Source organism: Colossoma macropomum, unplaced genomic scaffold (genome assembly GCF_904425465.1).
Source record: "Colossoma macropomum unplaced genomic scaffold, Colossoma_macropomum, whole genome shotgun sequence".
NCBI classification, from domain to species: Eukaryota; Metazoa; Chordata; class Actinopteri; order Characiformes; family Serrasalmidae; genus Colossoma; species Colossoma macropomum.
The window spans coordinates 17,965,179-17,987,363 of record NW_023494798.1 but is presented as its reverse complement, the minus strand read 5'-3'; the positions used below and the strand labels follow the sequence as shown (position 1 = coordinate 17,987,363).

At 39.7% G+C, this 22,185-nt stretch overlaps 1 protein-coding gene across 2 annotated transcripts; it reads left to right on the top strand.

Moving 5' to 3' along the window:
- Window positions 1–12,118: 12,118 nt before the first annotated feature.
- On the top strand, window positions 12,119–22,167 carry tspan33b (tetraspanin 33b). Of its 2 annotated transcripts, none has more exons than XM_036584973.1 (8): window positions 12,119–12,315; window positions 15,701–15,758; window positions 15,921–16,048; window positions 16,138–16,212; window positions 17,944–18,039; window positions 19,814–19,942; window positions 20,297–20,458; window positions 21,976–22,151. In XM_036584973.1, the coding sequence occupies exons 1-8, from the start codon at window positions 12,220–12,222 to the stop codon at window positions 22,042–22,044; spliced, it is 813 nt and encodes a 270-aa protein (XP_036440866.1). In that variant the 5' UTR covers window positions 12,119–12,219; the 3' UTR covers window positions 22,045–22,151. The 2 variants fall into 2 exon arrangements, with proteins under 2 accessions (XP_036440866.1, XP_036440867.1); XM_036584974.1 differs by having other exon boundaries at window positions 12,260–12,315; window positions 15,871–16,048; window positions 21,976–22,167.
- Window positions 22,168–22,185: the final 18 nt, after the last annotated feature.

Sequence of the window (22,185 nt, the reverse complement as noted above, 5' to 3'; positions counted from 1 at the left end):
TTGAGCAAATATTTTGTCTGTTTTACAACAAGAACATTTGATTGTACATACACTCACTGAGCACTTTGAGGAACACCTGTACACCTACTCATTCGTGCAATTATTTAATCAGCCAATCATGTGGTGGCAGTGCAGTGCATAAAATCATGCAGATACAGGCCAGTAGCTTCACGTAATGTTTACATCAACCATCAGAATAGAGAAAAAATGTGATCTCAGTGATTTTGACACTGGCATGATTGTTGGTGCCAGACATTATGGTTTGAATGTTTCTTTCTGCTGATCTCCTGGGATTTTCACACACAACAGTCTCTAAGGTTTACTAGCAATAGTGCAATAAAGAAAAAACATCTAGTGAGTGGCAGTTCTGAACAAGAATGCTTTGTTGATGAGAGAGGTCAACAGAGAATGGCCAGGCTAGTTCAAGCCAACAGGGCAATGGTAATTGTGGTGATTAGCAAATCATCTCTGAATGCACAATATGCCAAACTTTGAGTCAGATGGGCTACAACAGCAGGACAGAAAGCTGAGGCTGCAGTGGACACAGGCTCACCAAAACTGGACAGCTGAACACTGGAAAAACACAGCCTGGTCTGAATCTCAGTTTCTGCTAAGGGATACAGATGGTAGGGTCAGAATTTGGTGCCAACAGCATGAATCCACGGACCAAACCTGACTTGCGTTAACAGTCCAGGCTGGTGGAGGTGGTGTAATGGGGTGGGGAATGTTTTCTTGGCACACTTTGGGCCTGTTATAACCAATCAATCATCGCTTGAATGCCACAGTCTATTTAAGCATTGTTGCTGACAATGTGCATCCCTTCATGGACACAATTTACCCATATTCTAATGGCTACTTCCAGCATGATAATGCACCATGTCACAAAGCAAAAGTCATCTCACACTGGTTTCATGAACATGACAATGAGTTCAGTGGTCTTCACAGTCACCAGATCTGAGCAAATAGAACACATGCAGAATGTGGTAGATTTTGAAATTTGCAGCATAAAGGTGCACCTGAAAAATCTGCAGGAACTGCATGATGCAGTCGTGTCAACATGGACTAGAATCTGAAAGGACTGTTTCCAGCATCTTGTGGAATCCTTGCCATGAAGAACTGAAGCTGTTTTGTGAGCGAAGTGTGGCTCTACGATATACGTTATAATGTTCCTAATAAAGTGCTCAGAGAGTGTGACATATGGAAGCCCATTCCTACAAGAGAAAACATTGGCTTATTTTTTCTTCTCTATTTCTGGCAGCAGTATGTCAACATTTTTAAATAATACCTTATTTTTTCTAAAATATATTGAAAAAATACTAGTATCTCAAACGAATGACTTAGTGACTAAAATTATGACCACGTCAAAACATTTTTTAGTATTTTAAAAATGACATTCTCTCTTAAGTGTTCTCTGTTTGCCATTACAAAATAATGAATAAGTCTTAAAGGGGAACCGATTTTGCAAAATTACTTTCAAATAAAATAATAGTTGTCGGAGATTTTAATATCCACTTTGACAATCCTCAAGATGCACTAGGCAAGGCATTTATATCGATCATAGGCTCCATAGGTTTCACCCAATTCATAAAGGGGCCCACACACTACCACAACCACACTCTAGACTTAATACTGACCTTTGGTGTAAACATAGATAACTTAACCATTCTCCCCCAGAGCACAGCAGTCTCTGACCATTACTTAATCTCATACAAAATTCACTTCAGTAGTAATGTGCGTTCATCACCAGGTTATTGTGTTAAGCGGACAATAACTCCCTCCACAGCTGGTAGCTTTATCAGAAACCTTCAATTATCAGCTTCTGTCAGCTGTCCATCTAATCCTACTGAGTTAGATACTATGACCAAGCTCTTAGAGGATCATTTTTGATCTACTCTAGATAGTGTGGCTCCATTAAAAAGTAAATGGCGCCTCACTAAGCTAGAAGTGTTCCAGTCCGCCTGGAAGGAGAGCCTTATAGACTATAGAAGAGCACTCGCTACAGCACACTCAGCCTATCTCTCCTCTCTCATAGAAAACAATAAGGATAATCCTAGATTACTATTCAGCACAATCTCTAAACTAACAGAGAACAAAACAGTTAGTGAACCGCAGATGCCATTAGCCTATAGCAGCAACGATTTTATGTACTTCTTCAGTGAAAAATTGAAAAAATTAGGCAGAAAAATCTTGTAGGACTAACAGGAACAGCTCTTTCCTGGTTCAGGTCCTACCTCACTGATCGCTATCAGTTTGTTAATATAAACAGTGAATCATCTGCCCTCGCAAAAGTAAAGTATGGTGTTCCACAAGGCTCTGTTTTAGGACCTGTATTATTCACATTATATATGCTACCACTGGGCACCATTATCAGTAAACATGGCATAAATTTCCACTGTTATGCCGATGACACTCAGTTATACTTAGCAAGCAAACTGGATGATAAAATTAAACTTAGCAAGATTGAAGACTGTATAAAAGACGTAAAAGACTGGATGTCGAGTAACTTTCTCCTTCTTAACTCCGATAAAACAGAGGTTCTACTTCTTGGTCCAAAACAGCTAGAAACAAACTGTCTAATTTAACACTTAAACTTAACAATTTCTCAGTTGGTGTCATTATAGACCCTGATCTGTCCTTCGACGCACATATAACTAATATTACTAGAACAGCCTTCCTGCATCTGAGATACCTGCAATTGAGAAATGCATTATCTCTACAGGATGCAGAAAAGGTAGTTCATGCATTTATTACTTCAAGGCTAGATTACTGTAATGCCCTGCTGGCTGGATGTCCCAGCAAAAGCCTTAACAAGCTTTAGCTAGTCCAGAACGCTGCAGCCAGAGTTCTTACTAGAACCCTAAAGTTTGACCATATCAGCCCAGTTTTATCAACCTTACACTGGTTACTAGTTAAATTTCACATTGATTATAAAATTCTCTTACTGACTTACAAAGCTCTAAACGGACTCGCCCCTCAGTACCTGAGTGAACTTCTCTCTCACTATGAACCATCACGCCTACTTAGATCACAAGGTACTGGCTTACTATTAGTACCTAGAATTAATAAAGTTATGTTAGGGGGGAGAGCTTTCTCATACAAAGCCCCCCAGCTTTGGAATAATCTTCCTGTTAATGTTCGGGACTCAGACACAGCCTCAGTCTTTAAGTCTAGGCTAAAAACTTACTTGTATAGTCAAGCCTTTGGTAATTAGTTTTCCCTGTTAGTTCTATACCTGCCAGAGTCTCTGCTGCTCTGCTAACACTTTAATCTGTGATCAGTCACCCATTACAGAACTGACTCTCTGTGTGTTTTTCCTTTCCTTTCTTTCTTTCCTTTGCCGAGTTGAACAGCTGCCCATCCTGTGCATTCTGATGCTGCTGCCTCTCTGCCTTGATCGGGTGCCACTGCTCGCCAGCCCTCTGGACCGGCTTGACCACCATTAAGCTTCTTGCTGTACAACACCGTGCAAACCTCACCCTCACAATCCCGACCCTACTGATGCTGCTGTTGTGTAAACTAATCAATCATTTGAACTAATCAATCATTTAAACTAATCAAATTAATCAATCACCCATTACAGAACTGACTCTCTGTGTGTTTTTCCTTTCTTTCTTTCCTTTGCCGAGTTGAACAGCTGCCCATCCTGTGCGTCTGATACTGCTGCCTCTTCTGCCTTGATTGGGTGCCACTGCTCACCAGCTCTCTGGACCGGCTTGACCACCATCAAGCTCCATGCTGTACTACGCCGTGCAAACCTCACCCTCACAACCTGACCCCACTGATGCTGCCGCCGCTGCTGCTGCATGAACTAATCAAATGAATCATTGCTCCACCTGTTTTCCCTGTTTTCCCTGTTTTTGTACTAACAATGTTTACTATCCGGTTTTGACCAGAGGAAGATGGGTTCCCCTCCCGAGTCTTGGTTCCTCTCAAGGTTTCTTCCTGTTTCTCTTAGGGAGTTTTTCCTTGCCACTGTCACCCTCAGCTTGCTCATGGGGGCTTGGACCCGGATTTCTTTCTGTAATGCTGATTTCCTTGTAAAGCTGCTTTGTGACAACACCTATTGTAAAAAGCGCTATATAAATAAACTTTACTTACTTACTACTTACTTAATCATTCAATGGTTTAGGCGTAAAAATCATGGTTTGCTGTGAAATGCGCCTTTATACAGAAATTTACAGAGGCTAAATTGTTCACCATTGTAGTTCCAGGAACCAGACGTCGTTATGTCTACACTACAAATATGACCATTTTATCTGCTATTCAAAATGAGCAGTGAACTTACAAGTTTCTTATACGTTATTATAGGTCACACTGATAATGGTGAATTACTGCTAAATTCTAAAGAATACGTTTTCTTTAGGTACTATTTTTTCCTTACGACGCCCTGCATGTACCTCTCCGTCCTGCATACCTTCCGTGTTTGGTTTGGCGGCGTCGCGTTGCACAGTGTTAGTAAAACTCGTAGCTTATTAAGTGACTTTATTCATAGAGGAGCTGCGATAGATCACGGTTACACGTTCAGAGTGGTGGTGAACTGCGCTGTACCAGGGTGCAAAAATAAATGAAGAACATACAGTACGGTGCGTTTTATTTCCAGTTGCCGTTACAAGTATCAGAAATGCTGAAGTTGTGTCTAATTGTTCTGAAGCTACACACAAATACTAAAGTCGAATAATTTCGTCGACGAAGACTCACAGTTACTCAAGACCAGTGAAAAATACTAATTTCTTCAAATGCCGGCCGCTAAAGAAAACTGCTCCTCTGTTGTTTTTTCCACCACAGAAACTGGAATCAAGGTAAGAAACATTTCTGAGTGAAATAAATTAGTCGTCGTTAGCCGTTAGCGTACAGACTGTCAGAGGGCCACGCAATAAAATAACTATCTGCCTCGCTGTCCTACCTCATAAACTGGTAAGCAGAATAGCAAGTAAGTTAGTTTGTTGTTGACCACCAGTTTCCATTCACCCTGGGTTCTGCGCCGGCGCCGGCGGGTTCCTTCTCTCTCTCTCTCCCTTTTGGCTCCCTCTTTTCAAGCCGCTGCAACTCATCCGTGTGTTCTGGTTCAAACTGATATGGCTCTACGACATTTTGGAAACATACCTCTAAGTCTAAGTCCTCCGCATACTCTGCCATCTTCCAAAATAGTCAAGAAAACTGAAAAAAAATAAAGTGTAAACAAAAGCTGCTGCCGGTGTTGCATCCGATTCAGTTCCCTTTCATGAATTAAGTCCTCAGTAGCGCGCGTTCACAAAGCCAGAGCTGGTTTATCTGACTAAGCAGAAATCAGCACCAAACACTGCAACTACGGAAAGTGAAAATGTTCAAGAAGGGTGTAAATCTACGCTTTGACACCGATTGGATTATTAGTTTGAGGTGTAAGACTTATTGACCCATTTCACTTTACGTTGTTTCAGTGCTGCGTGAATGCGCCCGCCCGCCACCATGATTTATCAGGGGTAACGTGAATTTGAGGGGAACTAAATGGGATCCAACAATGTTAGCTATGTTAGGATGCTATAAGTACAAGCTAGTAACTACAAAAGCATGTTAGGTTGCGCACATTGATCTCAGTTTAAGTGGAAACACGGAAGTAATCCTAGAATAATAGTTTACACTAAAAATACGTTTTAGGCCAAAACTTTATAAGAAAACTATCACAAAACAGTGTCTCAGGTATCAACCAACGCATTTATAACCATTTTGTATAATAACTTAATGGGATGTAGATTTCAGAGCAATTAATTGCTTTGAATGTCTGGTTCCCAATACTATAATGGTAAATAATTCTGACTGTAAATTTCTCTAGAAAGGCGCATTATCTGCCAAATCACTCTGAATGATGTTGTTTAAACCATTGAATGATTGAGTAATTTTGCAAAATAGGTGGAGTTCCCCATTAAAACAATGACTTATTGTCTCAAAATAATAAATTAAAAGTTTATTTATGTAGCGCTTTTTAAAACATTGTCACAAAGCAACTTTACAGAAAATCCAGGTCCATGCCCCCATGAGCAAGCTGAGGGTGACAGTGGCAAGGAAAAACTCCCTAAGAGCAAGAGAAAGAAACTTTGAGAGGAACCAAGACTCAAAAGGCAGCAAAACAGAAGCATAATAAGAGTAATATGAACAGAGCAAAAGATTTTATAATTGATATAAAATATTGAAAATAGAGAAAAGGAAAAAAACAGCCTGTCATTGGTCAGAAGTGTTTAGATTAACCGATGATAACCAATGACTACTATTAGAGGCCTGTCAGAGCAACAATGAGAAACAGATCTATGAAAACCAGTCACTTTAACCAGTGAAAACCAGTGACTGATAGGAATGAATCACAGTGAAAAACCATGAACATCATTGACTGTTAGAAGCCGATAATGATGATCTGTTATTATGAATATGAGAAGGGCTCCGTGTATTGTGAGGCAGGTGAAGCAAAGTCCACGATTAAGTAGTTTGAGTCTGTGCGGGCAGCAGTATCATCAGGAGGGTGAGTCTTTCTGCATAGCATTGGACATCAGGAAGCTCCATGGTGGTCAACCTGGTCCAGACGGTGGGTGAGCAGGGGCGCTCAGTCAAGGCAGGTGAAGCAACAGCATCAGACCACACAACATGGGCAGCTGTTCAGCTCAGCAAAGAAACACACAGGAAATTAGTTCTGTTAGGAGTGACTGAGAACAGTAGATGGTGTCATCAGAGTGCAAGAGTGCAGAGTGCAGTGACCCAGGGGGGTCTAGCTGTTACAGCCTAACTAAAAGGGAGAGTCAGAAGGTAACAAAGACATGAGGGCCCCCTGAAATGTCAGCGCCCCTCCGGTCCACCATCAACAAACTTGATTGCACATGTGAGAGCAGCGGGATGACAGCACCAACATTCTCTGTTTACCATAATACTAATAATGGGGGTCCTTGAACCCCAGATCTGCACCCTTTATCTAACAACAAAAACTAATTACCAAAGGCTTAACTAAACAGGTAGATTTTTAGTCTAGACTTAAAAACAAAGGCTGTGTCTGAGTCCCGAACACTGACTGGAAGGTTATTCCAAATTTGGGGGGCTTTGTATGAAAGGGCTCTCCCCCTGATGTAACTTTATTAACTCTAGGTACTAATAGTAAGATAGCAACGTGTGATCTAAGTAGACGTGATGGTATAAGCTCACTCAGGTATTGAGGAGCGAGGCTGTAGAAGAATTTTGTACTCAATTCAGAAATGAATTGGCAACCAATGTAGGTGTGATAAAACTGGGCTGAGATGGTCAAACATTCTGGTTCTTGTGAGGACTCTGGTTGCAGCGTTCTGGACTAACAGAAGCTTGTTAAGGCTTTTGCTGGAATATCCAGACAGCAGGGTATTACAGTAGTCCAGCCTCAAGGTAATAGAGGCGTGAACTAGCTTTTCCACATTGTGTAGAGACCGTGCATTTCTTAATTTAGCACTATTGTGAAGATGAAGGAAAGCTATTCTAATAATATTGCTTATATATCGCTGCTGTCGCAAACCAAACCTCTTATCTCCATTTTTGACATTTTTCAGTTTTTGACATAATTTGAAAATGCCTGTTGTACTACATTGTGTGGAAATTTCATGATGAATGAACCAAAACAAATGGCCCAGATTTACTTGAAAAAGCTTCTGGTTCTACTGACTTACATTAAAAGTAATGTATGTTTTTTCCTTCTCTTGTAAAGTTACCATATTGGAGGTACAAGGTTTTGTTCTGACAACAGCGATCTACTTTGAAGGACAGATCAGGATCGACTGTCACGCCAAGGTTTTTTACAGATGTGTCTGATGAAACTGACGCTATGAAGATTAAGCATTATGAAGATTAAGCATTAACTTAGACAGTTTGTTTCTTGCAGCTTTTGGACCAAGAAGAAGAACGGCTGTTTTGTCTGAGTTGAGTAGGAGGAACTTACTTGACATCCAGTCTTTTATATCTTTTACACAGTCCTCAATCCTATTAAGTTGAGTTTTATCATCTGATTTGGCTGATAAGTACAATTACGTGTTATCAGCATAGCAGCGTAATTGATGCTATGTTTACTGATAATGGTACCCAGTAGACGCACATACACTGATCAGACATAACATTATGACCACCTCCTTGTTTCTACACTCATTGTCCATTTTATCAGCTCCACTTACTATATATGTGCACTTTGTAGTTCTACAACTACAGACTGTAGTCCATCTGTTTCTCTGCATACTTTGTTAGCCCCCTTTTACCCTGTTCTTCAGTGGTCAGGACCCCATGGACCCTCACAGAGCAGGTACTATTTGGGTGGTGAATCATTCTCAGCACTGCAGTAACACTGATGTGGTGGTGGTACGTTAGTGTGTGTTGTGCTGGTACGAGTGGATCAGACACAGCAGTGCTACAGAGGTTGTTTATCATGGACAGAAGAGGCTTGGTTATTTCTGGCAAAATTTCTTTGAGTAGACTTGTAGGAAATGGGTCTAGTATGCAGGTAGAAGATTTTCAGAAAGAAATCATTTTAAGCCACTCTGGTTGTTGAAGTCTGGTTGTTTAAGGAAGGATTCCACCCTCTCTGCACTAGTTACACTGTACTCAACATCTGGATTAGCTTTGTAGGAAGCAGGTTTGTAGTGGTTAACTGCGCTTTTTGAATTTTTTAGCTGATTGTGTCAATTTTCTTATTGAAAAAATCAGGAACACATTGCTGCCATGGGCAGAGGGTATCTGAAGTTCAGGAACTGCTTGGTAGTTAATTTAGAGAATGTACTAAATAGCAGTCTAGGATTATTCTTATTATTTTCAATTAGAGAGGAGAGATAAGTTGAGCGTGCTGTAGTAAGTGCCCTTCTATAGTCTATAGACTATCCTTCCAGGCAGATTGGAATATTTCTAGTTTAGTCAGGCGCCATTTATGCTTTAGTTGTCTGACAGTCTGTTTTAAAGCTCGAGTATGTTCATTGCACCATGGGGCAAGCTTTTCTGCCTTATTCATTTACCTTTTAGTGGAGTCACATTATCTAGTAGAACGAAAAGTGTTCTCTAAGCATTCGCACATAATATCTAATTTGGTAGTTTCAGACAAGCAGCTGAAGCTGATAGAAGCTGATAGATCTTGGAGGTTTTCGATAAAGCTATTAGCTGTGGAGGAGGTTATAGTCCGCTTGCATGGGGATGAACATATATTACGACTAAAGCGAATTTCATATGAGATTGGGTAATGATCTGAGACTGCTGTGCTCTGGGCGAGAAGGGCTAAATTATCTGTGTTTACACCAAAGGTCAGAATTAAGTCAAAAGTGTGGTTGCAATAATAAGTGGGCCTCATTAGATTTTGAGTGAAACCAACAGAATCTAAAATAGCAATTGCCTTACATACTGGATCCTGTGGTTTGTCAAAATGGATGTTAAAATCTCAGACAATTATTATTTTGTTTAAGAGTGTAACTTTATAGAAAATCAGCAAATTCCTGTAAGAACCCAGAATAGGGCCCTGGTGTCCTGTAGATTGTAATTAGTGAAAATGAATTCTAATCTCTCATGCTAAAAGAAGAATTTCAAAAAGGAGAATTTATAGCTTGCTTTTTGAATAGTACCTAAATCATTTGTATAAGTGGTTGCCATGCTTCCATCTTGGCCATTTATTAAGCTATGTACATAATTGTAGCCTGTGGGGGTGGTTTAATTTAGAGCAAAGTATTCTTCAGATCTAATCCATGTTTCTGTGAAGCATAGAGCCTCAAATCAAAATAACGATCAGTAATGATTTCATTTACAACAACGGCCTTATGTAAGGCATCTTAAGCAGTCCTAGTTTTAGAACAACGGTTCTGTCACTGCAAACTGGTTGAAATAGTCTGACATTGATTAGATTAGTAGAACAAATTTTTCAAGGTTTTCTGAAATGTTCTTTGTTTCTGGGAGCAGACTTAACTGAGCGATTATGATTCAGAGGGCTGCGATGCGATTATAAAACGATTATTGATGCATCTTTTTTTCTATACAGCATTTCTATTTTCCCACTGTCAGAGTTCAAGTTTCAAGTTTAAGTTTCAAGTTTATTTGCCATTTGCACAACATGTCAGGACATTTATGCATTGGAATGCTTGTGGTTAGGCTCAGGTAATCACTCTACAGAAAGTAAATAAGTAAAAATAAAAATACAAGAAAAACCAACTGAAATATATTAAATATACACAAAATATACACAATATATACACAGAATATAGAGACAGTATACATTTTAAAGTGACTAAGTGACTCGGTGTTATTGTTATTTAAAGTGACGTGGTACTTTTAAACCAAAGTATTTGTAATGATCCATAATGAATTTACTTCCAATATCTCTTATTAATAAATCAAATGGAAGTGATGTGGCAAGTGAACTAGAAGGCTCTCATTCAGTGCTCTTGTTTGGAGCACGAGACGCTGCTGCCACTCATCTGCAATAAAATGCACAGTTACGGTGAAATAAGATCCAGTGGTGATGGATGTCCACGCAGAATTGTCCCGTTCCACCTTAAATGGTGTCGCATTTACATTCGGCGCCTCAGTCAGAATTTAAGGTGGAACGGGTAAATTCGAATAAGAAGCGACTTCACCCTCGTAAAGCAGTTGAGAGACATTTTACATTTTTATAAGCTGCTCTAGTTTTGAATAAAAGTTTCCTAAAGGAAAGGAGAGGAAAGCGGCTAAAGCTTAAAGCAGAGTAAAGTAAATCTGCGCTCTCGTTTATATTGTTTAGTCTATACTAGGACATTAACACATACTGAGACATACTGGACATTAAATGTTGTGGCTCCCAAGCTGGTTTGATTTTTGTTGAAAGGACAAAATGGCTCTTCTTATCATTTGGGTTGTGACTCCTGACCTGACCTGGCTTTTGATGCAGAGGGAGCCGGTCGGATTTCTCACTCATCCAGTTGTGTTTTTGTTATGTGCCGCCACAGACTGTCCGGGCGCTGCACTTCCGCACTTCCAAGTTCCGCCTTTTGCGTTCCGTCAACATTACGTTATAAATTAAATATTTAGAAAATCGATTTTTGACATTTGTTAATCGATTCAGAATCGTTCATGTCCGCATCGCGATTCATCTAAGAATCGATTTTTTCCCGCACCCCTAATATATATATATATAGTATGTATAGTATGTATGAATGTATTATACTTGGTAATGGGCTTCCATATATACAAGACAAGAATGTACAAGTAAGTGTACAATCAACTACATATAATGCGTTACATTAAAATTGCTTTTTAAAAAATGTCAGCCAGTTGGTCAAAAAGTAAATATGTAAATAAAAACACAGAAAGAGACTGCCTAAAGCCTGTATTATCACTGTTTATGTTGGAAAAGTGCATGAAAAATTTAAATTTCACTCACTTCCATATTTACAGCAGCCTCAAGCTGATTTTTCCCCCCAAAGTCAAGTTTGAGAGCACACCTCTTTAGACCACTTGACACATTGAAAGACTACACATAGTTTAAGAGGAAGGTGATTCAAATATCTATAAATATAAAAATTACCTCTTTAATATGGCATGAGTAATGCTTTGTGGTCTCAAAACTGTCAAATTATCATTTTGAGGAGATCACAGTCAAGGTTTAAACAATCAGGTAGGAGTTTGCTCCTGAACAGTTCCATCAAAGTGAAGTCTGCTGGAGCTGGAGGACAGAAAGAAACACTCCATCCACTTACTGCCCTAAGACATGCTTTCACATGAGCCAGTTTCCTGTATGTGGATTAACTGTACTCTTGGGCTTAATTTCATTACAGATGGTGATCCACCACTGAAAATCCCTTTTAGTCTAGATTTAGGCTTAATCTGGGACTGGTAGTTTAGCTCAGTGTTCAGCTATGGACACAAAATTATGTATTTGGCTGTTAAAATGAGGAACAGGGATCAAATCCACAGCTTTCCAGGCTTGTTTGCCTGTCTGTTAATGCTTGCATCACTGGGTTCATTCTGTCCACATTAGCCAACCCTGGTGACAGTAAAACAATGCAACAAAGCTTCAGGACTATTCAGTGCCAGTCAGGCCACAGAGATGTTTGTGTGTAACAGGATTCTCTGGCTCTAGTGTACATGGTACGACAGTATCGCAGCTGCTGCCTTCCATTTTAGGCGGTAGCCGCGAACTGAAACACGGCAGCTAGCTTGCATGGTGGACAAAATATCTGTTCAGGCCAGTTGGGTTGCTGTTTTTTCGGGAAGCTGCTGTTCACTTTTGCTATTACAATGGACAGGGACCTGAATCTCAACAGGGCAGAAACCTTTTCCTTCATCAACCCCTGGATCCGTTATTTTCTGTTCTTCTTCAGCTTCTTATTTTGGGTAAGTGAAGCCACACAGCCCTCCCCCTCAAGTACCAGCAGTGGTTTTGAGCAACAACATGTTTCCAAAGTGCAGACTACAAGCTCTCAAGCTCCATGGAGAATTTACATATGAATAAAACATTATAGTGCAAATTGGATACTTTCCTATGTTCAAAATCATAGTATTGCAATAGCTGTTACAGTGTCCAATTACTTTTAATGTTTCAACATTTACATCCACCACTCATCAGGGTGGCTTCTTTCTCAGCTCTGAATTTACATACAATTGCAGTGGCCTTTTTTTGCATATGAAAAGCGTCGTAGCAGGAATAACAAATCCTCTGCAAAACTGCAAAGGGCTGCGTGTGCAGAGGAGGATACTAAACAGAAGAAAAAACCCTCCAGATTTTCCACATTATTTTTTTGCATCTCAAAGTGATGTTTGCGTTCATTATTTGTACAGACTGCTTCTTATTTGCTGTTACAGGCCAGTCGTTGTCACTCCAAATCCCCTAGGAATGGTCAACATGCAGTATCTGATTGACACTTGGTTAAGCAGCCTGTCTAACTGAGTTTGACTGACTGGCCCAAAGCTGCCTGTGATCAGTGTTCATTTTGCGACTGAGTGAGCGGAGCGAGCGGCCATGTGTTGGGCTGTATGTGTGACAGCATGGCACGCTGCAGAGGCCCGCGCATCGAGCCAGGCTGGATTGCCACCGCCAAAATCGTCCTTGCTCTGTTTGTTTACTGCAACCCAGGCCCCTGGACTCAATGCTGCAACGTAATCCATCAGCCCTTTGTTCCAGTCGCACCAGCTTTCTGGATTTTTCAGCCACACAGCAATCCTTTTGGGCAGGGGGGAAAACAAATGGTGACATTTTACAGTAGGGCAGTGTTCATAAAGTGGCACCTACATAAATCTTTCGTGACAATTCACACAGACCTACATAAACATTTATAAACACTTATTCCAATATTGGTCACTTGTCATAAAGGCTGCAACTAGCAACTTTGATGTCAAGTTGAGAACATCTATGTCAAGTAAAGATTTATTTCTGACATTAGGCCATTTCACGAAATTTTCTGGGGCGAAGTAACATTTGGAAGCTCAGTGTGTGTCACAGTGACATAATACAGATAATATGACAGCTTGTCTAGTCTGGACAGCTGAAAAATGAGCATTTTCTGTGGCTCTTACGTAAAGTGTGCTTCATTTTACCATTCCTAAGTTTTAAGCTATGGCACATCATCAGCATTATGTCTGTGCCATAAACATTAAGCAACAAAGTCAGTTATAACATGTTGTAATGTAACATGTTATAACAAGTGTAATGAAACAAAACAGAAAAGTCAGAAAAAAATGATGTCACCTGTGTTGTCAACTTGACGTCAAGCTTTACAAAAGCATCCTTTATGAGAGACGACACCTGTTTATAAATGTTTATGTCGATTCACATCAGTTGTCATGATGAACTTGTAGGTGTCTTGTAGCCTTAAAATTGCCTGAATAGTAAAGTCTTACCAAACAAGTTCACATACTCTTTAAAAAAGAAAGGTTCCTAAGTGGTTCTTGGCTCTGATGCACAGTTCTAGGACATACCTCTAGTTATTATAGAACCCATACATTGTGTGGATGTTCTTTAAACTTTAAAAAGGCTCTTTGGGCTTGCACATCTCATTTACAAGCATGGTTCTTCAAAAGAACCATTTATTAAAAAGACAGTTAGGAAAGTACACTTTGTTCTTCTATGGTATCGCTTCAGAGGACCCCGTTTGGAACCTTTATTTTTAAAGGTGTAAAAGCAAAACTGCACTGGTGGTGGTTTACTTATTACAGAGAATTGCTCGGACCAAATGAGCCACTTGTCTCGCTGGCACTGTGAAATCATCTCCATCTCTGTTCTTTGAATAACTCACTCCAAGGAACAGCTCTGATGAGACTACACATTTTGTTTCACATTGCGTGAGCAGATAGCGTCCACTTGAATTCATCTATTCCTGTTGCATTCACATAAAGCTATCCATATGGGATTATCAGTGTCAATGGAAAAGCTTTGCCAGTGTCTGTCACTTGTTATATGCATGAATGAATGTCATTTATACATATAGCTGCACTTGATTACTGACTTTGAGAGAATGCCTTCCATTGTAGGCAGCGGCTAACTGAAACACGACAACTAGCTTGTATGGTGGACATAATGTCCGTTCAGGCCAGCTGGGTTGTTGTTTTTTCTGGAAACTGCTTGTCACTTTTGCCATTACAATAGACAGGGACCTGAATCTCAATAGAGCAGAATTCTTTTCCTTCATCAACCTGTGGATCTGTTACGTTCTGCTCTTCTGTTCCTTTCTGTTTATCTTCATTCAGGTAAAACTATCTACTTGGGATTATCAGTGTCAGTGGAAAAGCTTTGCCAGTGCCCATCACTTGTTATATGCATGAATGAAAGTGATTTGTACATATGACTGCACTTGATTACTGACTTTGAAATTGCTGAAAGAATGTATTCATGAAAATGAAAAGGCTGAATTACTTGCACAGATAATTTTCGCAGCTGTTCATCTCGCACGTTAGCTCAGCCAGACCACTTCAGCTATAGCCCAGGAGCTGGGTGGGGTTCAGCTGGCTGATGAGGGATGATACCTTTGTCAGCTCTGCACACTGTGCTGCTGTAAAAGCATAAGGGAAATGGATCTAAAGCTTAATCTCTTTTCTCAAAGAAGAGGTCCTACTGTTGCTTTCCCTGGAACAGATAAATCTTGGTCCAACACAGCAGGGATTTTTAATGTAGATTCACCACTGACAGCATAATTTATTGCAGAACTAGGCCTTGTCTGGGAAAACAGTGTTTAGGGGTTAAACCTCATGACTTTAATGTGAATGGTGCCCAGCTGAAAACATCAATATTGTTATCTCATGCTCAGCAGATAAAGTGTTTTCCCCAACATAATCACCTGGCGATATCTCCAGAGATGAATGGAAAAAATCCTGGTTTGTCCTCTGGTGGGCTTTGTAAATTCATGCATCTGCTTTGCACCTCTTATCTCTGTGGCTGAAAAAGGAGATCCTCTAAGACATAACCAACCTGATAAACCCTGAACCCAGTAGGCTATGTTAAAAAAGAATAAGATAAAAACTGAAAGGGAATATTCTATTAGCAGTAGTTCTCAGAATCTACTTGTAAAATTCAAGCTACAAGTTGGAAAAGTTTTCTTTTTTAGAAGTGTAAGAATGGCGTAGCTGTTGCCAAATTGACTGTTTTTACTACTGCAGTTAGTTCTGCATACTAAGACAGAAAAATGTATCATTATTACTATTATTATTATTATTATTATTATTATTATTATGTGCTTCAAGATTCAGTCATTTATCACTCAAGACTGATGTATCACTTCTCTTTCAGGTGTTCTCCTTGCTTATTGTTGCTATAGGAGTATATGCTAAAGCCCAAAAGGCAACAGGTATGGAAAAAACTTTTTAATTTCTCTTATAAGCTTCTTTTAAATCTACATTCATTTATCAAAGCTTGTGTGATACAATAAATATTTAATTCAGAGCTATTTGGATGTCTAGGCTAAGCTGCAGATACTGCATGGTCAGTTGGGTTTGTGGGTTCTTCACAGACACAGTTCGAGATGCGTTCCTCATTGATCCAGCCATCATTTTGATAGTGGTGGGTGTTGTCATGTTTTTTATCACCTTCTGCGGATGCATCGGAGCGCTACGAGAAAACATTCACCTCCTTAAAACAGTGAGGACATGCTCTAATTGCTTTGGAAAGACTGTAGAAGTACTTACTGTTGCTGCCAGGCTAATGCTTACTGCCATCTTCCTCTCCAGTTTTCATTTAGCCTCACCCTGGTCTTCCTCACCCAGCTGGCCATAGCAATCCTGGGATTCTTCTATTCTGACCAGGTAGATCTTAAAAATGAGTCATCTACATACTCATTTACATAATTAGATCTGTCATACCCCATTATTTAATCATTACCCCCAATTATGAGTGTCAGTGCTTTCAGTGAGACTTTTTCCCCCTACATCTAATCACCACTCCACTCTACTACTCACAAACTGCCAGTTTAGGCTAATGCAGACAAAAAGGCAGATAAGATAGGGACCCGACCGGTGCAACTGTCAAAGCGCTGGCTTTGTCATCAGAAGATCACAAGTTTGAATCCCAGTGATGCCACAGCTATCTGTGGCCAGGAGTCCAAGAGAGCATAACTGGCATTGCTCTCTCTGGGTGGGTAGGATGGCCCTCCTACTACCCTCATCATTCAGCGTGATACAGGCCAAGTCATAACACATCTCAGAGCAGTCTCCTCCAAGTTACATTAGCAGCAAATCATAAAGATGTTGTTGGGGGAAGTATGTGCTAGCCTTCATCCTCCCAACTTGGCAGAGGCATAGCCAAGGGGTGACCAGTGTCTGGAATGAAGCACGACCACCCTTCTGGCCACTTCTTCTAACATCAGTTATGCTTTATAGTGAAAATCTGCCATCAGGGTAGATACCAGTCAGTTATAAGAGTATGACACTGCATTGAATAATTAGAGTATCTTGCTTGATAAGCTAATTTACAGCAAATGGGCAAGTGAATGTGTTCTGGATCCATTCAGCAATGGTGCTCTGTGATTTACATAATAAAGTAAACTGTTTGATGGTAAGATGAGTTAGCTAGGAAAGATTAGGGAATTATAATCATTTATCATGCTAATTTCTTTTTAGAATTGAGTGTACCCATGCGGTGTAAGTTACCTTATACAGTGGCTGGCTGGCTGTGGTATATAATCTGTATTGAATGCATCCCAAATTAATAACCTCTGTGGCCTGTCTATATGAAATGTTTTTTTCTTAAAGTTAACACTGTGCATTAAAAGAAGTAATACGTTTAATTTACTCCATTGAAATACATTGTTTACTCATGAATGACTAAAATACGTTTCATCACCACAGTTATGTCTTTCAGTTTACTTTCAGCAATAGTTTTATTGAATTAATTGAATTAATATTTTATTCACGTGGAATTGATGGACAGATTTATTTAGGCATGGAGAAAAAACCTTTTTATATCATTTTAATACCCCCCCTCCCCCATTAAATCTCTGGGTCTTACCTGGCCACCCCATTCTAAAAGTTCTAGCTAAGCTCCTTCAGCTTGGTAGCACCTAGCTAGTTGGTGAAATTGGTAATGACGACATTTGGAAACTATGATATAAAAAATGTATAATAATAAAACCCCAGCTGGGCCCGTTGTGATACTGCACTCTATTCTGTCTTTTAGCAATTATCAGTCAAGCTCTTGTTTCAGCACTACTCACAATTAAGTGCTGTGGCTCCTCAGTGTGGAACCATGGGTGCTTTTCTACTGAGCCACTTCCAGGCCTCTTTGAGACATAATGCTGGTGTGATGGAGGGAACATAAAATTGAGATCTCTTTTGGTAGACGATTAATTACCACACTAAAGCATATGTTAGCATACCCGTCATACCACATTAGCCCTGCCGCTAGCAAATACAGTACGGCCATCCGTAAGGGCCAACATGTTTCCCAAAAGACATCTGCATATGCAACAGGCCAAACAGATGCAGGCGAATTTAAAAGATGTGTGGAAATAAACACGAGGCATCTCATTGACTCTACAGACGCAGGATGCTCTGGGGAGGTTTGTGAAGAAAGCCATTGTGCATTACCGTGATGACCTGGACCTTCAGAATCTCATGGATTACATTCAGAAAGAGGTAAACAAGCAGTCATATTCAATTCAATTCAATTCAATTCAATTCAATTCAACTTTATTGTCATTATACTGAAACAGGGTTGTACAGTACAACGAAACACTTTTAGGCTAGATCTCCAGTGCAATTACAGACAACATAGTGCAAGACAGGACATAGTGCAGGGACATAGAACAATAAATACAGAAAATAAATACAAGTATATACACTGCAGTAGGTGTGCTGGTACTTTAACAGCACCATGGTCCTCAGTACTCACTGCACTTAGCAATGAAATGAAAATTTTCCTCATTTTTTTTTAAGTAAAAGAGTAAATAGTATGTAAACATTGTTAAAGCTTCCATATAGTCCATATATGGAAACTACACCTATTCGGTCTACAGCATTTTAGCTTCACCCATTGACGCTGAAGTTATAAGGAGTGTTTCAGCTAGGACTGTTTTTTAAATGAAGCGCAATACAGGGCAGCCAATTATAAGAGGTCATGTATCGGTCTTAAGATACAGTAACAAAAGCAGCCTATTTAATTCTAACGAGAGGTTAGAAAATTAATTGTGACTGTTTTGGTACATAAAACTATAGAATTATAATAAGTGACGAAAAAATAAAATACAAGGAAAAGGTGGGATATGGATTCTTTAGAACAGTTCTTTTTAGTGAGTCTGTTTATTTTGTCCAGTAAACTGAAATTATTCAAATCTATGTGGAACTGTAACAGGCTATTTAAACAAAGCTGTGATCTGGGGGGCATTTTGCGTTTCACAGTCAGCATGTTAACAGAATCTTTTGAGACACTGCACAGAGCAGCTGCACAGGGAGCAAATTTGCTTCTGGATAGAAAGTCTTTTAAAGTCAGTTTTACTGATAGCCCTAACTGTGAAATAACCCTTCAGAGACACTTTAAGCATCCCAGCCATTGGCTAGTTGCCATCATAAACAGTTTTGTGATAGACTGCTTCATTATTGTTAGCATTAGCATTGGTAATATTGACTAGAGCAGGGGTGTCAAACTCAACCAGTAAAAGGGCCATATTAAAAAATCTCATCAAAAATGTTTTTATTTCATTTTTAATGAATCTTGTGCTATAACCTGAACCGGCCATTGTTTATTCAAAATATGCAAAAACTTTAATGGTAAAATACAGACTGTTTTTATATACAAGTGTTTATAGTGGTTGAACTGCAGCTGAAATACATTTTGGTTATATGACAGGTGTGGAATTGCGCAGAATTGTGTAGAACTGAGGTTTAACCGCTGTCCAGTAGATTGTTGTTGGGGTAGGAAAGTCGGAGCACATTATGTTGCAGTGCATTGTCAAATGGGCTAATATTAATAGAAAATTAAATTACTTTTGCGGGCTGGATAGGATTGTGTGGCGGGCCTGATCTGGCCTACGGGCCTTGTGTTTGACACATGGGGACTAGAGAAAGGAGGACTTAGCAACGGCATTCATGTCTGCAAAGTGGGAGAAAAAGCAACGTTTAGACTAAGTGATTCAGTATGCGCACTGGAACACATTTCATTGATTTGTTTCAGAAAGATTCAGTTGTTCAAGTACTGCACATCAGCAAATATAGTGCTTTTTGAATGGTTGTTTAGATGTGCTATAATACAAGGCCCAATGTGCATCTCTGTTTCTCTGCAACTCTCAGCGTCTCTCAAAGTGATGGGTAATTCATGGGACAAGCAAAACACAAAGTGCAAAGTGAGTGCATGACTTGACTGTCTAGTGTCTGATAATATTCATGCTCCCTCTTCTCCTGTCCAAACTCTGAGTTCAAATGCTGTGGCTGGAACAACTACACCGACTGGTCCTGGAATCTGTATTTTAACTGCAGCCAGGGCAACCCCAGCACAGAGAGATGTGCAGTGCCTTTCTCCTGCTGCACCCCAGTACCTGGAGAGGTGAGCTCAAGCTGTTTTCTTAATTATATGCTTATTATATAAGTCAGTAATTATGGAAATTTATAAGAGCGCTGCGCATAAGCATCTCTAGTAGGCCTACAGACAGAAGAGTAAAGGTCCCATCACAATACTGCATACCTAATAACTTTTAGACAAAGATAAATTCATGCAATAATAGTGTTGTTCCTCTATGATCCTGATGGTTAAACCCACTGTCCACTGTAGTCAAAGAACTAATCTCAAAACTTGAAGTTGAAACATTACTGCCATCTGCTGTTCATGTACAAAAATTCCTCAGAGGAAAGAGGGAGAAACGAAGAAAAATTTCTAAAATTTTTCTCCATATTCTTTTAGAGTGTAATCAATACCATGTGTGGTTTTGGGGTTCAGACCCAAAAGTACTTGGAGGCTGCCAGGTCCATCTACCCTGTAGGCTGTGCAGACAGAGCAGTGATGTGGATTGAATCTCATCTTCTCCTAGTTGGGGCACTGGCTTTGGGTCTGGCTCTGCCACAGGTAAGACAATCAGTCCTAGACACAATGCCTCTTCTAGCACATTGATATAATTGTATTTCCAATCCTTTATGGTAATGCTAGACAAGACTGATCATTCAAGTGGTTCACAGAAATTTCTAGATGAGACCTTTTTCTTCAGCTTGTGCTGTGAGTTCTTATCCTTGTAGCTGAGTGGATTCTTACCTATTCCATCAAATACATTGATGTTTAAGCTGAAGTGAAAGCCCTACAGTGAGCGAGGCGAGCACGTCTGCACGTTTCTGTTCTATTTTGTGGATGATTCAAGAGCAACATCTGAGCATGTTTTGCAATCACAAGCATAAAGCCACACTGATTTTAGTACTTGCTTAACAGATCCAGTTGCTTTTTTAGAAATGGAATAGCAAATCAGTGAAGCAGCACTTAAAGGGGAATTCCACAGACCATTTCACATTTTCAACATTTCTACATAATTACTTTGTTATTTAGTGTGATTGGCTATGAAATGCTCTGTTCAAGAGAAACGTACTGAGTCAGAATTGTTGACAGTGCTGTTGATAAGACCTCTGAAGAGTTGAATGCCTCTAAGAGCTACCTCCCAGAAGGATATTACATGAACTGGTTACAAATATGATGGCTTATGTCTGAGACACTGTTTTAGGATAGTTCTGAGAGAAGGTTTATGCATTTTTAAGTAATTTATTAATGGTGGAGAGGTACATGAAGGGCACTGTAAGGCAAAACAGTCCCCAAAAACCACCATCATCAATATGACACATGAAAATTCGGAAGACATGTAGGTTTGCTGGTGGTTTTGGATAGTACATAAAATCGCTATATTTGCATTGTAGACATCACAACCCTTGATTCCTCTCACAATCACTGTAGAGTCAGTTTCTCCAGAACAAACTATTTCACATCGAACCACTCTTAATAACTTTGTTTACATCTCAACCATTGAATTACACAGAAATTCAAAAATTGGTTTTGGTCATGTTCTTTGACTTAAAATCTGTTAAACACCAACTCAGCTATGTCCTAATCAATCAAAGTATACCTGGGTTGAGCTCTGAACCATAATTTCACAGGAAATTCAGAAAAGTCTTCCTTTCCGATCATGCGGGAAAAGACAAAAATAAAATGAGAAACACAAAATAAGGCCCTGTAATTTATAACACGCACATGTATTCTCACAGTGCACCAGCCAAATACGCTCAACCACAAAGAATGTGTGCATACCTTATGTTGAGGAAGTTCACATCAAACCTGATCCAGCTAATCAAGGTCTACAGGAGCATCAGGAAGCAGATATGACAATAGCACTGGAACTGGGTTCTCTAAGGAGATCTCCAGGATCACTTTTATGAGCTGCCGATGTGCTCAATTATAGTTACACTTACTTTGTACACCATACCATGCATGATAACCTCATGGTAAATAAATATACAAAAACAAATAGTCTAGGCACCCTTAACTAGTTGAGCAACTTGTAAGGCTTGTAAGGCTCCTGACCTCACTCTTGTTCTTGTGGTTGGCAGATTGCAGGCATCGTGCTGTCTCAGATCCTCATCTCTCAGATCCAGAATGAGATCAACTCCATGCTGTAGAGATCACAGCAGAGAGGACTCCACAGCCAGCTCCATTACAGTTAAAACAATTATTTATACATATCATTTTACATTTTTTTTTAACACTTTCCCTCCCAGGTTTTGAGATGCTGTAAATTGTCTGCTAACCAACATAAAATT

Coding starts and splice junctions, on each gene's coding strand:
- tspan33b (XM_036584973.1), top strand. CDS start 12,220: ATGGACAGGGACCTGAATCTCAACAGGGCAGAAACCTTTTCCTTCATC. Junction 15,759..15,920: donor TAAAGCCCAAAAGGCAACAG/GTATGGAAAAAA, acceptor GGTTCTTCACAG/ACACAGTTCGAGATGCGTTC. Junction 20,459..21,975: donor TGGGTCTGGCTCTGCCACAG/GTAAGACAATCA, acceptor TGTGGTTGGCAG/ATTGCAGGCATCGTGCTGTC.